General features: G+C 43.7%; 1 protein-coding gene across 1 annotated transcript in view; it reads left to right on the top strand.

Annotated features, from left to right (window-relative positions):
* Positions 1 to 209: 209 nt before the first annotated feature.
* Positions 210 to 14,842, top strand: part of LOC130493065 (tyrosine-protein phosphatase non-receptor type 4-like) — a gene marked incomplete at its 5' end in the record, with an annotated part of 36,291 nt that continues 21,658 nt past the window's right edge. Inside the window, 4 exons of the mRNA XM_056866842.1 lie at positions 210 to 366; positions 5,355 to 5,521; positions 11,684 to 11,774; positions 13,950 to 14,011. Of these exons, the coding sequence (XP_056722820.1) occupies positions 210 to 366; positions 5,355 to 5,521; positions 11,684 to 11,774; positions 13,950 to 14,011 (477 nt within the window). The remainder of the gene's footprint in view (positions 367 to 5,354; positions 5,522 to 11,683; positions 11,775 to 13,949; positions 14,012 to 14,842) is intronic.

Raw genomic sequence — 14,842 nt, 5'->3', positions numbered from 1 at the left:
AGTGCTTTAAGGCAGTGATTCCCCAATTGAAACCATTGCCCTGTATACCTCCTCCCTCCTGGCTTTGCAATCCACCTGTGGGAGAGTACTGACCCACTTCTGGCTCCTGACCAAGTTTGGGAACTGCTGCTTTAAGCAATTACTTAAAAATAAGAGCAGGAGAAAAGTCCTTTCTGTAGCACTTTTTCATGAAACATTTCATGTTGCAGGCTGACATTTGTGTTCCTCGTTTGAATGAAGGAGACCAGGTAGTACTGATCAATGGCAGGGATATATCAGAACATACCCATGATCAAGTTGTCATGTTTATTAAAGCTAGCTGTGAGAGGCACTCAGGGGAACTTGTGCTTCTAGTTCGACCTAATGGTGAGTAATTTTATGCATATGGGGAAACAGTTACCTTTTTCTACATCTGACCATGTTCCTGTCAGAACAAGACTTGAGGGATATCAGTCTTTTGCTGACTGAATTGTAGCCTCAAGATTGTCCACAGCTGTTTAGAATACCAAGTTCTTTGTATTAAAAACAATTGGAGAGCTGTTTGCTTCCTCGTTTTCTGCTGTTCCACCATGCTTCCCCCCACCCCCCAGGATCCCTGTTACAGTTGCTACTACTGACTGATAGGGGCATGAAGATGATATATAGCTCAGTATATCATGAGATATGTTTGTTCTCCTTGTTTGTTCATTAGAGGGTTTATCAAACCTACTGGTGAGAGAAATAAGCAGTCTCAGGATTGGAGGACAGGTTGTCTTATGGACTAGACACTAGTTAAACAGGAAGCAGATAATATAGGAGTAAGTGACCAGCAATGACAAGAAGTAAGCAATGGGTCTCCACAGGAATTAGTATTGGGACCAGTGCTTGTTAATTTGTTTGAAAATTATCTGGAATTTGGGGTGAACAGGTAGGTGGCTAAATTATTTGGGATAACAAGAAACAGTGTTAATTGTGAAGAACTTGAAAAGGATCTTCCGAAGTGGGTGAGTGGGAGACAGTGTGACACATGAGATTCAGTGTAGTATAAAGTAATAAACACTGAGACAAAAATCCTAACTGTAGATATATGCCAGTGACTGCCCAGGAAGGAGATCTTAGGGCTGTGACTGCCCAGGAAGGAGATCCTAGGGCTGTGGTGGATAATTTTATGAAAATGTCAGTTCAGTAAGCAGCAGTGAAAAAGGTAAATTCTGTTCTGGAGATGATTAAGAAAGGTATTGAAGACAAAATAATCCGGTATTGTAATGACCTTGTATAAATCTATGGTGGAGCTGCATTTGGGATACTATGTGGAACTGTATTCTCAGTATCTCAAAAAGGATAGTGTAACACTGGAAAAGGTGCAGAAAAGGGTAACAAAACTATCAAGGGGTTGTAACACCTTACCTGTTAGTAAATAGACTAAGTAATCTGGCACTTCTAAGTTTAGGTGAGAAGATTGGGAGGGATATGGTAGAGGTCAATAAAATAATGTACAGGGTGAATGTATGGCTGAATACAACTCCCCACCCCCACCCCATAATACTAGAATTTGTAGGCATCCAGTGCAGTTGAAGGGCCTGTACATTCAGGACAGAAAAAAAGGAAGTACTTTCTCTTGTGGTCCAGGGTAGGGCAGACACAACCAGTGGGAAGACGTTCCTCTTTGGAGGTACTCAGGGTCGTTAACTTTTTTAAACCCTAGTGGAAGGGACTTCTCCCTCAGTTTCCCTGTTTCAGCCCTGTCTGGCTAGCAGTTAGATGGTTGTTAACTGTGCTTGTAAAGAGCTCAGTGACTCTTTGTCTCCACAGCCTTTTCTGTTTTCCAGCTGCTCACCCCCATCCTCTTTGCTTTATTTGAGAGTCTCGATGGGGGGTATCTTTCAGCTGGGAGCAGGAATTGGGTGATCTTTAGAGGCGAGATCTCCCCACCTCCAGGGTTCTGTTTCCAGGAGGGAGGGAAAGCTGTGGAGACTCTGTGCTTCAGCCACGAGCCTCCCCTGTCACTCTCAGGCAGCAGCAGAGCATTGGTGGCTGCAACAGAGGCACCCCACCCAACCTCCCACCAGACCAAGCAGCCATGAGAAGGTTGTGCTTATTCCAATGAAACTAGGCTTCATGGATTCATCAGTTCCTGCTGCATTGCCCTGTGCTTCTAGGAGCCTGCAGTAGAACATCCCTCTTGCCATAGCCATCCAGAACAAGTAAGCAGGGTCTGTAGATTGGCGAGAGAAAGCAAGAGGGCCAGCCCCTCCCCCATGAGGGCCAAGGTGGGAAAGAGAGGCAAGATGGTGGTACATGCTGGGCTGGCCTATCTTGGTGTGTGACAGGGCTTGGACAAAAGAGGGCCTTCTCTTTTCCAGCTTAGCCTTTCCCCCTCTTCTTCCAGGTAATGGCCACCACTTCTCTAGAAAGGGAAAAGGGGGGACATGGCAGTGCCCAGTTTATCAGGCAAGAATGCTCAATCTAATCTTTTTGCCTGGATTAAGAGAGAGATGCAGAAGGAGATTTGCACCTACATTAGTGCAGCGCTGGTGGGCATCCAACACAGAGGGCCCAAATTCAAATGTGAATCTTGAAGCAGAAGCACAACTGCTCCTAAACTAAAGGCCCATATGCTTTATGTTTCTGTTGTTCATTGCTTTTGTTGCCCTTCTCCCGTTATTCAGTGACTTCTTCTTTTTTTCTTTCGGGAGAAGGACAAATCAGAATTCTACACAGTATTCAAACTGTAGCCACACCACTGGCTGTTACCGCACTTGTATTCCCAGCGATGTATTAAGAGTTTGAAAATGCTATAAAAAATACTGTTTGCACTTTATATTTATTCCCACCAATGTATTAAGAGTTTGAAAACGTTATAAAAAAATACTGTTCACACTTTGTTTGGCCCCTTTAGCTGTGAAGACGTCTTCCAACCATGTATCCAAAAACCCTTTAAAGCGATGTTTTTTATAACATTTTCAAACTCTTAATACATCGCTGGGGATACAAAGTGCGGTAACCCCCACTATTTTATATAAAACCATTACAATCCATACTGTTTTGGGGTTTAGGGTCTTGTACTGCTGCTGCACACTGACTTGATGTTTTTGTTGACCTTTCCACCATGCTGGCAAGATCTTACCTGGATGATTCTACCCAGCTCAGATAACATCAATCAATAATGAAGTTGGGATTTTTGGCCTAGTGAATATCATTTGTGATTTTATAGCTCATTCACCCAGTTTGTAGAGATTTCTTTTGGAACTTGTTCCAGTCTGTGTGGTTTTCATCATTTGAATAATTTGGTGTTTTCTCAAACATACTATGTCATAGTTCAGCTTTGAGTCCAGATCATTTATAGGTCAGTCAAATATCAAAGGGAGACTGCAGCCAAGAAATCAGAAGGAGATTGAGACTGGGAAGGGCAGCCATGAAGGAGCTAGAAAAGATTTTGAAGTGTAAGGATGTGTCACTGGCCACCAAGACTAGATTAGTTCATGCCGTCGTATTCCCTATTACTATGTATGGGTGTGAAAGCTGGACAGTGAAGAAAGCTGATAGGAAGAAAATAGATTCCTTTGAAATGTGGTGTTGGAGGAGAGTGTTACGGATTCCGTGGACTGCCAAAAAAACAAATCAGTGGGTTATAGATCAAATCAAGCCTGAACTGACCCTAGAAGCTAAAATGACTAAACTGAGGCTATCGTATTTTGGTCACATCATGAGACGACAAGAGTCACTGGAAAAGACAGTCATGCTAGGAAAAGTTGAGGGCAGCAGGAAAAGAGGAAGACCCAACAAGAGATGGATTGACTCAATAAAGGAAGCCACGGCCTTCAATTTGCAGGATCTGAGCAGGGCTGTCAAAGATAGGACATTTTGGAGGAGTTTCATTCATAGGGTCGCCATGAGTCAGAAGCGACTTGACGGCACTTAACACACACACACAAATATCACCAGTCCTAGTGCAGAACCTTGGTCAAATCCACTGTTTATTTGCTTCCATTCAACAGCAAGTTTATTTTGATATAATCATGCTTTTCTTCTCTGAAACTTGTCAAAAGGCCAGACCATAGCAGCAGTTGTTTGCAACTGGAGTGTAATAACACTCTGCTTGTTGACCTCCTCTAGCACTCTCCTTCATGTCGTCTTAAGAGTTTGGCTTTACGTTGTCCAAGGGTGAGAGTGTTAATCAAGGACAGGAGAAAACTAGTTTTTCAGTAGAATGCATGCTGTGATCAATTGCCCTGTATGCATTTCTTGCCTAGAAACAACATGTGTTATACAGATACGTGCCAGACAGTGTTTGCTAAATACAAATGTATTTTGTTAGCATGCTTGGTACTATAATAGAACTGTAAAAAGTGTGAAGGAGAAAATTATGGCTTCCATTCAATTCAACATTTCAGGGTCTTTTATGTAAACTAATACTGCAGTCAGCACAGAGAGACACAGTTTGTTTGGCTAGTTAAATCAAAACACCTACAATAATTTATTTTCTGTGACTGATGCAAGGAAAAGGTGAACTCAAAATACATGAATTAACACAAATAACTGGATGACAGAGAAACCTTTTGCTGATTAAAGTGGAACAATTTCAGTTGTTCTGATTCTTTTTCCTTTCTGTTTACAAGCTCTTTATTGTCTTTGTAAACCAAAATATTCAGTAAACATAGTTGTTCTCTGCAGTATTCCAACACAACTGCTTATAGATAGCTTGCCAGTAAAATTTAAGTATCCGTTTAATCAAGGGTGTAGGTTAACAAGGTGATGATTCACAAGAAATTTTTCTGCTGCATGGTATCTCAGAAGCAAAACAAGAATATGTGATATGTACTTCCTTAGGAGGAAGTGCTGTTGTCCATACTATTAAACTATCTGTGAGTTCTTTTCCTTTATACATATTCCTCAGCTGCATGAAATGATCTCCCAAAAACCTTGCTCCCCTTTTGCAACCTGGGTGGGGGGGCGGTCTCAGTTCTCACCCTCTTGGTATTTGTGGAGTCATAGGTCAACTTCATTTAACTGTTATCTGTAATGAGAGGACACTTAACTATTTTGGGGGATTATCTTGCATAGAATGTCTGTTTACACAGAACACAGTTGAAAATCCATGTTATTTAATAGCAGCAATTAGTGTTGATACTTTCATCCTCAGTCGTGCCTTCAGTGGTTGCAGCACTGACCTTTTTATGCCATACCGTAAACCATGGCTGAGATATAGAGTATTTTAATAAATACTGCAAAGATCTCTTCTTCAAAGAAAATTCTTTATTTTATTCCAGAAAGCATAACTTTGATTTGTGTCTGGAAGAATATTCACTGCAGCAGCTATATAAAAATTGTAGAACTGGACCCTTTCTCAGTAATTATACTATGGTTTATTGTAGCTGTTTATGATGTAGTAGAAGAGAAACTGGAGAGTGAACCTGACTTCCAGTATATCCCTGAGAAGTCCCCACTAGATGGCATCCACCAAGATGACAATGCTCTGAGAGAATCGATGTTTCAGCTGGCTGAAGGGCTTATCACTGGAACTGTCCTGGCTCAGTTTGATGTAAGTTGAGTGCTTCCTGGACATTGTGTCCATCCCCATGAGCTTTCTAGATTAGAATCTTTTACCTTGGGGCTCATATCAACCTATGACTAGATCTGCAAAATTGCTTTATACAGGGTGAGCAAATAAAGCAGACAATTTGTATGCCTTTTTTCCCCCTTGCGAACACATTTATAAGCTGTGGGGTTGGGGTGATCTAGGGAAGTTGTCCCCCAGTAAGGTGTTTGGGAAAAGGTTGGATTCACTGCCACCAGCAGTGAAATGCTTTGCCTAAATGGGTTGTATGGTTATGCCTTTTTCTTCATACAGGGCCCTGGACAGCAGTCCACTTGCGCTAACTTCAGCAAAGAAAATGGGCTTGGGGTGTAAGGTTAACCGTTTCTTTGCTTCCTGGAAGTATCCAAGGGTTGGTGACACAGACAAACCATTTCATCTCAAATACATTAAAAATGAGAGGGAACACATGAACCTGAGGATCCCCCAGGTTTATTTACATAGTCATGGCTCAGTTTGTCTCCTAAACTACATTTCTGAAATGGTAGTAATTAGTCTGTCTGTCCACTTCCTCCACCTACACAGCATATTCCAGCAGAACTATTGGTCTGTAGGAATTGTAGGTGGAAACGTAGGTCGAATTTTGACATTCCAAAATCTCTCATCTGCTATGTGTGATTTAAGGCAATGAGTTGATTCCCCCCCCCCCCCGGTAGACCTAATCTCATCAGCAGTTTGAGGAATTATTTTCCCTTTCAAATAATTTTGGTTTTTATTAAAATATGCATAGATTGCATGCTTCACTTGAACTTCACACAGAAACATAATTAGTCTTGGGTACTTTACAGTTATTTCTGGTGTTATTAACACCTTTTCTTTATTATATCATATAGTAAAAGAATGTATACTGAACCCCCCCCCCCAAAAAAAAAATGGATATATAATTTTTTTTACCTTCTGATCTATATCTGGCTATCTCAGCAGCACATTCTCTCTTCAGTTAACCCAGAGGCATTAGGTGACATACAAAGTGTTCATTTTTTTGTCTGCTGTGCAGGCACACACTGGGACTGCACTCGTGCAGGCCGGCCACTGGAGGAGCTTCCAGCATTTTCCTAAATGATAAAAATGCTTCAGGGGAACCCTTCGTCTTTGGAGCACGCTAGTGACCGTTTTCCCACTCAAATGATCACATGCTTCAAGGAGGGGGTGCCCCTCTTCTCTCAGTTCATTCTTTGTCACCCCAGTGAGAGGCTGAGCTTCCAGCTTATCTTGTTTTTTTCTCCTCAGTGAGGTTTTGGCCTCATTCTCTGCCGTTCTTGCAAAATGTCATAGAAGGCATTTTTTAAGAAGTGCACCAAGTGCAGCACAAAAATGACAAGGTCAGATGAACATTACTTCTGTCTTCTATGCCTGGGCAAGGGGAACAATATGGCTTTGTGTAAATTCTGCCTACAATTTACCCCGAAGACCTGCTCTGACTATGCTGCACATTTAAAAGCCAGTCTGTGGGAGAAAGCGTTATCTTGCTCTGAAAACCTGGTAGCAAAGACATCTGTCCTGGTGGAGCACTCCCAAACTTTACTGTCAAAATCCCCAGAAAGGACTGATCAACCCTCAGGTCTGCCCTTGGTTGCTTTTGCCCCATTGGTTCCACATATGCAGCCAACCCGAAAGCAGTCTCAGTCATCAATCCGGTCTTCAATGAGCTGTGCATCTAAACTGCCTCCCAAAAAGGCTAAGGCGGAGACAAAACACAGAGTGAAACATTTTTCGGTTCCAAAGTCAGTTTTGAAGAAACCCTATTGGTTCTGTCAGCTCAACCAATGGAGCAAGGCAAACAGGAAGATCTGGCTTCCGCATGAACTCCTTCTATGATAGATACTTTATTTGCGGCCCTTGGCCAGATAAAACAAGATACATGGACCAAAATGGTCTTACTGACAAAGGTTTACAGACCGAATCTTAAGTCACTTAATTTTTAATAAAATAAAAATAAAATCCAAGTTACAGCTGCCATTTGGACTAAGAGACTACTCTGTGGCAACTAATTTTCATTGCAGCCGTACAAAATTTTGCTATCTGAGGTGATTGAGGGATTATCTTCTTGCAGGAGCTTTTCTATCTTTTCTCTTTCCCTGTCGGGTCCCATTCTCAGTATGAGGGGCTCAGTAAACTTAAAACAGGGTATAGTGTAAAAGTTACAGTTCAGGAGAACATGTTCAGTGGTTTCTAAACCCCGGATTTGCAGGGGCATAGTCTCTCTGCCCTGGGTATCCTCTTGAATTTCCCTTCTAACATAGCAGAGGGTAAGGCTGCGCACCTAGCCAAGGTAAAAGCCCTCCTATATTTGTTTATCTCTAAGTAACGGAGATAGGCTGCCGGTGCAAGGATAAATTTGGAGTGGGGGGGAGCCATAAATAGGGGCACTCTTGCTAGATCTGCTTGTCACTCGATATCTTTAATCCTTTGGTTTATAGTTGACTTAGCTTGATCCCACCCTAACTGAAGTAGTGCTAGGGGGTAACCTAAATAACCCAAGTTATGTAGTTTGTCTTCAATGGCTATTATCCACTTTGACCTAAAGGTATCACAAAGAATCAGTGGAAGAAGACCCTTGGGGTTGAAATTAATTTTCAGCCAGAGATAAAGCGAGGACAAGACAACCCTTGCCTCCACCTTCATCATGCCAGTTTCTAAACAGATCATAGCATTTGTTACACATCTTGGCAATTGCAGGGCAGCTCTAAGAAACTTGGATTGCACTTGTTCCATGGCAATAAGACATGAGGGTGGAGAGTCAAGTTGTGTTCCGTATAACATTTGTGCTAGAGTTTTCGCTTGAAAAAGTTTAAGGGCGGCTGGAATATAGTGTGTCCCTTTGGTCCGGAGAAAATTTATTGTTGAACGGGCTGATCTTTCCCCTAAATTGGCAACATAGGTATTATGGGCCAGCTTGGAGCACGATGCCTGGATTGTCATTCCAAGTAGGGCTGTCGATTCGGTTCGTTACTAACCGAAAAACAGCCGAATTTCCCCTGATTTGGCTGTTTTCAGTTCGGATGAAACCGAACTGAAAAAAGGCGGGAATACGATGCCCCGAATTCAGCAAATTCGGGGCATCGCCGAATAAATTTGGCAGGTTCGGCGTTCCCACCTTTTTTTCAGTCCCCCCCCCCCCGCGCACCTTCAGGGGGCTTCCCTGAAGGCGCACGGGGGGGTGCTTTAAACAGATCTGTTTAGAGAGCCCCCCGCGCGCCTTCATGGAAGCCCCGTGAAGGCCCGAGGGGGGGGGCAAATTTCCCCCCGAACTCCGGATCTCGCGCCGAATTTCGCAGATCCGAAGCGGGGAGTTCGAACATTGGCACGTCCCGAAGTTAAACGGGCCAAATTTTGCCGTAGCCGAACTTTACCGAATTTTTTTTTCAACAGCCCTAATTCCAAGATATTTGAATTGGGTTACCTGTTCCAACCTATGGCCATTTATGCTCCACCTCCTATAATTAGGGCGATTACCAAAAGCCATTACTTTTGTTTTGTCATAATTAATAGTCAGGCGTTCCTTCTCACAGAACGTTCCCACTCTCACTAGCGCCCTCCTTAGGCCAACTGGGGTTCTTGAAAGAAGTACCGCGCCATCGGCATAGAGCAGAATGAATATGCCTGTCTGCTAGTTTAGGTGGATGTAAATCCGGTGCGTTCAAGGAACTGACTATGTTATTTATATAATAGGCAAATAGCAGGGGGACGAGTAAACAGCCCTGCCTAACTCCTCTATAGGTGTTATGGGGCCGGTAAGATGTCCTCTTCTGTTGCACCTGACTCTCAGTGCTGTCCGTTCATGTAGGGCTCGCAGCAGCAACAGGAGCCTTTTATCTACATTTGAGGCTTCGAGCTTGTCCCAGAGTAAAGGTCTGGAAATTGAATCAAATGCTGCTTTAAAATCAATGAATGCCGCATATAAAGAGGGTTTTCCCTTATTGGAATATTTCTCTGCTAGATGTTGCAGGACAAGGCAGTGCTCTATCGTTGCTCTCCCTTCCGTAAAGCCTGCCTGCTCTATTGCCAAAACTCCTTCTATGCATTCGCCTTCACCAGTCCATCCGTATCTGAAGGTGAAGTAGAGCCTGACCCCTCCTCAACCTTTTAGAAACAACTCAGCTATTTCCATGGCAATTTCCTACGCCTCCACCAGCCTGGCAGCATTATATCTTTTATTTACCTTCACCTTTTACCCAAGAATGGGGTGCTTGCCTGGTTCAGCCTGACAATCCAGAGCAACCACCTCTCCATCACAGATAATTTTCAATTCCAGTGGATGGGTGGCCTCTTTTATGCCCCCCCCCATCTGCTGATCAACAAGGTTCTCTCCAAGATCCAAACAGAGGGTGCCTGTTGTATCCTAATCATACTTTTTTGGCCTAGACAAACTTAGTGTCAGGTTAAGAACAGAAGAAAGGCCCTGCTGGATCAGACCAGGGTCCATCAAGTCCAGAGTTTGTTCACACAGTGGCCAACCAGGTGCCTCTAGGAAGCTCACAGACAAGACAACCACAGCAGCATTGTCCTGCCTGTTTTCCGAAGCACCTGATATAATAGGCATGCTCATCAGATCCTGGAGAGAATAGATATGCATTACGACTAGTATCCATTTTTGCTAGTAGCCATGAGTAGTCCTTTCCTCCATGAACATGACCATTCCCCTCTTGAAGCCTTTCAAGTTGTCAGCCATCACCACATCCTGGGGCAGGGAGTTTCACAATTTAACTATGAGTTGTGTGAAGAAATACTTACTTTTATCTGTTTTGAATCTGTCACCCTCCAGCTTCAACAGATGACGCCACATTCTAGCATTATGAGAGAGAGAGAAAAGCTTCACTCTCTCCATACCATGCATAATTTTATAGATCTCTATAATGTCTCCCCTTAACTGCCTTTTTTCCAAGGTTCTGCTTTTAATGTCCAAAGGATTGTTCGTACATCTACCCATCAGGTCAAATTTTCTACGCAGGGGCCCCTTGATTCACCACGAGATTCACAGGTTGCGGTTGACAGCATGGTTACTGAACCAGCCCAGTTAGACTTTTCTGAGAGGGTGGCTGAGTGGGGGTCATGTTTCACCACGCCTCCATGATGAGTACTTTGTCAGTCTATCAATGTAGGACAGCACAGAAGACCGAATATTATGAAAATAATATGTGTTGCACTTACCTGTAGTTGTTGTTCAATGAGTTGTCTTCTGTGCAGGCACACATTCTTTCCCTACCGCATCCCCACCCCACCCCACCCATGAGCTCTCTATATTACTTCTGTTAGATATTAATTCTCTGAAGGCTTGCAGTGGCTCAGGAGAACTGAGGGAACTGGGTGCGCTCCCACTCAGAGTACGTGACCGTTTGAGTGGGAAAATGGTCACTAGTGTGTTCCAATGGGGGAGGCTCCCCCCAAAGTGTTTTTAATGCTTAGGAAAATACTGGAAGATCTTCTGGTATCAGGCCTGCACACTTCCAATATGTGCCTGCATGGAAGACCACTCGATGAACAAGAATTACAAGAAAGCACAACACTGTTTTACATCTACTGCTTTATGCAGCATGGGACCTTTAAGTGTAACCTTCTTGAATTGATAAATGTTAATTAAATTTATAAATTATTAATTGAGGAGCAAGTTCTGGCTTTTATATATGGCTGCATAAGGCTGTAAATGTATTAAGAGCTACCCTCAGTTGGAATGTAGAGATAGGAATGGACAAGAGCATTTACCATGGTTTTTTCTGAATAATCTGGCTAGATTTCTTTTGTTTAAATACAGTAAACCCTTTCTTGCCTTCTGCTCATAGAAAAGGTCTTTTGTCAGTTTGGGGAACAGCACAGTCTATGTCTTGATACCTTACAGATAGTGGTTTCCACATTGCCTAATACTCATGGCTCTTTCCTTGATGTAAGTAACTCTGTGTTCACACCCTCAGCATATGTCTTTACTGGAAATTTAAGTGATGATGAATACTCTGTTTCCCGAAAAGTTGCAGAGGTACAAAATGCATGTGTTGTCTTCCTTGTTCGCACACGGGGGAAAGTGTTTTTAGTGAAATGTTGCCTTATTTGCATATGCCATCATGATTTGTCATATTTTTCTTGCTACTGCCTGTCTTGTTTGTTTCTGTTCAGCAACTTTATAGGAAGAAGCCTGGGATGACAATGTCTTGTGCCAAATTACCTCAAAACATTTCCAAAAATAGATACAGAGACATTTCGCCTTGTAAGTACTTGTATGAAAGTTAAAATCCATTACTAAGCTGTGTCAGTTCCCCACAGCCACATAGCAGCTACAGGGAATGGCTGTTAAAAGTACAGTAGCCCATTTGTACTCAGATCATTGCTGTGGGGGGAGGAAGGACACTTGCCTTCCCTCTCCAGACATTTTCCTGTGCTGAAACAGTGCTGAGGGTGAGTTACTTCCATGTTTTTACTGCTCCACATGCGCAGAATATTCCATGTGGAGCAGCAAAAATGGGAAGATAACATAAAACACCATGCTGTTTCAGTGCAGGAAAATGGGGGGAACATGAGCCTTTTCTCACCCTGCAGCGGTGATCTGGGCCCTAAAAGAGCGTCTAACAGTTATAACAATATAATGTACATACATTTAAAACATAATACATATCAATTAAAAGCTAGGTTGACTAACAATAAATTATTAAATCATTTGGCGCTATTTAATCGTAGAAGTCCATGGCGAGCTTGGAGAGAGGCACTCTGGGCCCCCAGTTGTAACATGTAGATTGAATTATTAAAAAGGGGGGGACAGGAAAGGGAGGCCAGCTACAATGGAAACCGTTAGTGCCCTCAACCATAGGCCTGGCAAAACATCTCCGTCTTACAGGCCCTGCGGAACTGTGCAAGAATGTGCAGGGCCCTGGTCTCGCTAGAGAGTTCCACCGAAGAAAGTTTCAAAAAAGCCCTGGCCCTGGTTGAGGACAGCCGGACATTTTTGGGGCCGGGGACCACCAGCAAGTTGGTATTCTCTGAGCGTAGTGCTCTCTGGGGGGGCGTACTAGGTGAGGCAATCCTGAAGATACAAAGGTCCCAGAGCATGTAAAGCTTTAAAGGTCAAAACCAGCACCTTGAACCTGATCTGGTGCTCCACCTGGAGCCAGTGCAGTTGTTGGAGCACTGGCTTAATATGCACCCTCAATGGGGTCCCTGTGAAGACCCCCCTGCTGCATTCTGAACCAGCTGGAGTTTCCATCTGAGTCTCAGGGGCAGCCCTACGTAGAGCGAGTTACAGTAATCTAGCCTGGAGGTGACCATCACGTGGATCATTGTGGCGAGGTCAGGGCAGGAGTGGTAGGACACCAGCTACCTAGCCTTGGGAGATGGTAGAATGCCACCTTGGCTGTGGTTGTGACCTGCACCTCCATTGATAAGGAGGTGTCCAGGATCACACCCAGACTCTTGACAGCAGGCATAGGTTTCAGCTGCACACTGTCAAGAGCTGGGAGCCGGCACCCCAATTCTGAGCCTCCCCGACTCAGCCACAGGACCTCCGTCTTTGATAGATTTAGCTTCAGCCGACTCTGTTTCAGCCATTTTGTCACAGCCTCCAGACACCTGGCCAGCATGTCTGGGGTGGCATCTGGCCAGCTGCCCATCAACAGATACAGCTGGGTGTCATCAGCATCCTGATGACACCCCAGCCGGAAACTCCTAAGTAGCTGGGCAAGGGGGTATATGTATCGTTCTCCTGACCTCCATTTTATTCTCACAGCAACAACCCCAACCCTGAGGTGTGTTAGGCTAGAGGGTCTGACTGGCCCAAGGCCACCCATCAAGCTTCAGTAGCAGAGCAGATTTGAACCTGGGCCTCCCAGGTCCTTGTCTGAAATTCTAACCACTACACCACAGTGACTTTGGTGGGGTGACTGCTGTTGAACAAAAACAAACAGCCATTCCTGGGTGAGTTATGTAAGTCAATCCATGGCTGCTACCAGGCCTGGTCCTGATGAGTCCTCTCTCAAAGGCTAAAGCAGCCCTGGAAAGGGCCTTGCCTGTTGCCCCTGCCTTTTATTGACATATACCAACCTTAAAGGCTGGCAATATTGTTTTTCTGCCTAGTAATCCCTACAACACCACTAAAATGGCATTTGTTTCATAAAGCTACAGGCACTGCTTCTTTTATTTGGGGAGGGGGTTTTTTGTGTAAGATTTCAAATTTTCTGCAAACTTGGGACTTTTTTCATGTTAGTAGTTAGATCTGACTTGTCTGTCTCTGGATTTAAGTATCCACAGATTTGGTCATGTTGAGAATTAGATATATTGATGTCTTAGATATATTGTAATTAGATATATTAGTTGTCTTTGCTGAATTTACAAATGTGCTGATGCTGAATTTACAAATGTGCTGATTGGTTTCTTTTTTTGTTCCTTATCCCAGATGATGCTACACGGGTCATTTTAAAGAGTAATGATGATTACATCAATGCAAACTATATAAATGTGAGTTTGTGATTATGGTGGTCTTGTACATTGCCTTTCAGATTTAACTTGCATTCTGAACTACTTGCGCTTGCCCTCTGGGGAAGACACTACTAGCAATTATTGGGAGAGGCAGGGTTGTTGAGGCAGTATACACCTGATATGTGTTGTGTGGGCAATGGGAGAGTGATTTGTAGGGAATCCTGCTTGTTCTTTTTCCTTCCTTGCCTGTGTGTGGTTCATTGTCCTTGCATTCCCAGGAGAAGGAGTAGAGGCTCTCTGTCAGAGCTTGTGTTATGAGGTGTACCTGTAAGGGTTCTGAGCAGAGCAGTATTAGCAATATGCTGTAATATATTTGCTCTCTTCAAATGTTTGTGCAAAGTGCTCATTTTGTTTTGTTTTTCTGTTTTGCAAAGTACCCTTTTTCTAGCATTCCATGACCAAAGTTCCCTTGGTGGTTGTGTGTGTGTGACCAATATGAGACCAGCCCCATGCTACACATCCTTTCATCTGAGATATAAGTGTCCTAACAGGGGCTTGTATCATGCTTAGGAGACATCTGATCAGTTGCAGACTTAGTATCCTAAGTTATACCATAGCTGTAAAACATGGTGCCATGTATTGTGGTGGCAGAAACAGTTCTTCCTTTCCCAATGAGTTAAATGGAAGGCTTTTAGCAGCACAATACTACCCTGCAATGGAGGGCAGTACATGCATTGAGGAGGTTTAGTATGCTGACTGAGCCTGTGCCACACATTTCTGGCCCCCTAGAAGAGCGGAGCTACACCAGCAGGGTGCTGCACCAGCCCATCTCCAGTTCATACCACCATAGAGCTTAGAGGTTCACCAGTG

Source organism: Euleptes europaea, unplaced genomic scaffold (assembly GCF_029931775.1).
Source record: "Euleptes europaea isolate rEulEur1 unplaced genomic scaffold, rEulEur1.hap1 scaffold_122, whole genome shotgun sequence".
NCBI lineage: Eukaryota > Metazoa > Chordata > Lepidosauria > Squamata > Sphaerodactylidae > Euleptes > Euleptes europaea.
This window is presented reverse-complemented; position numbering and strand designations above follow the sequence as displayed.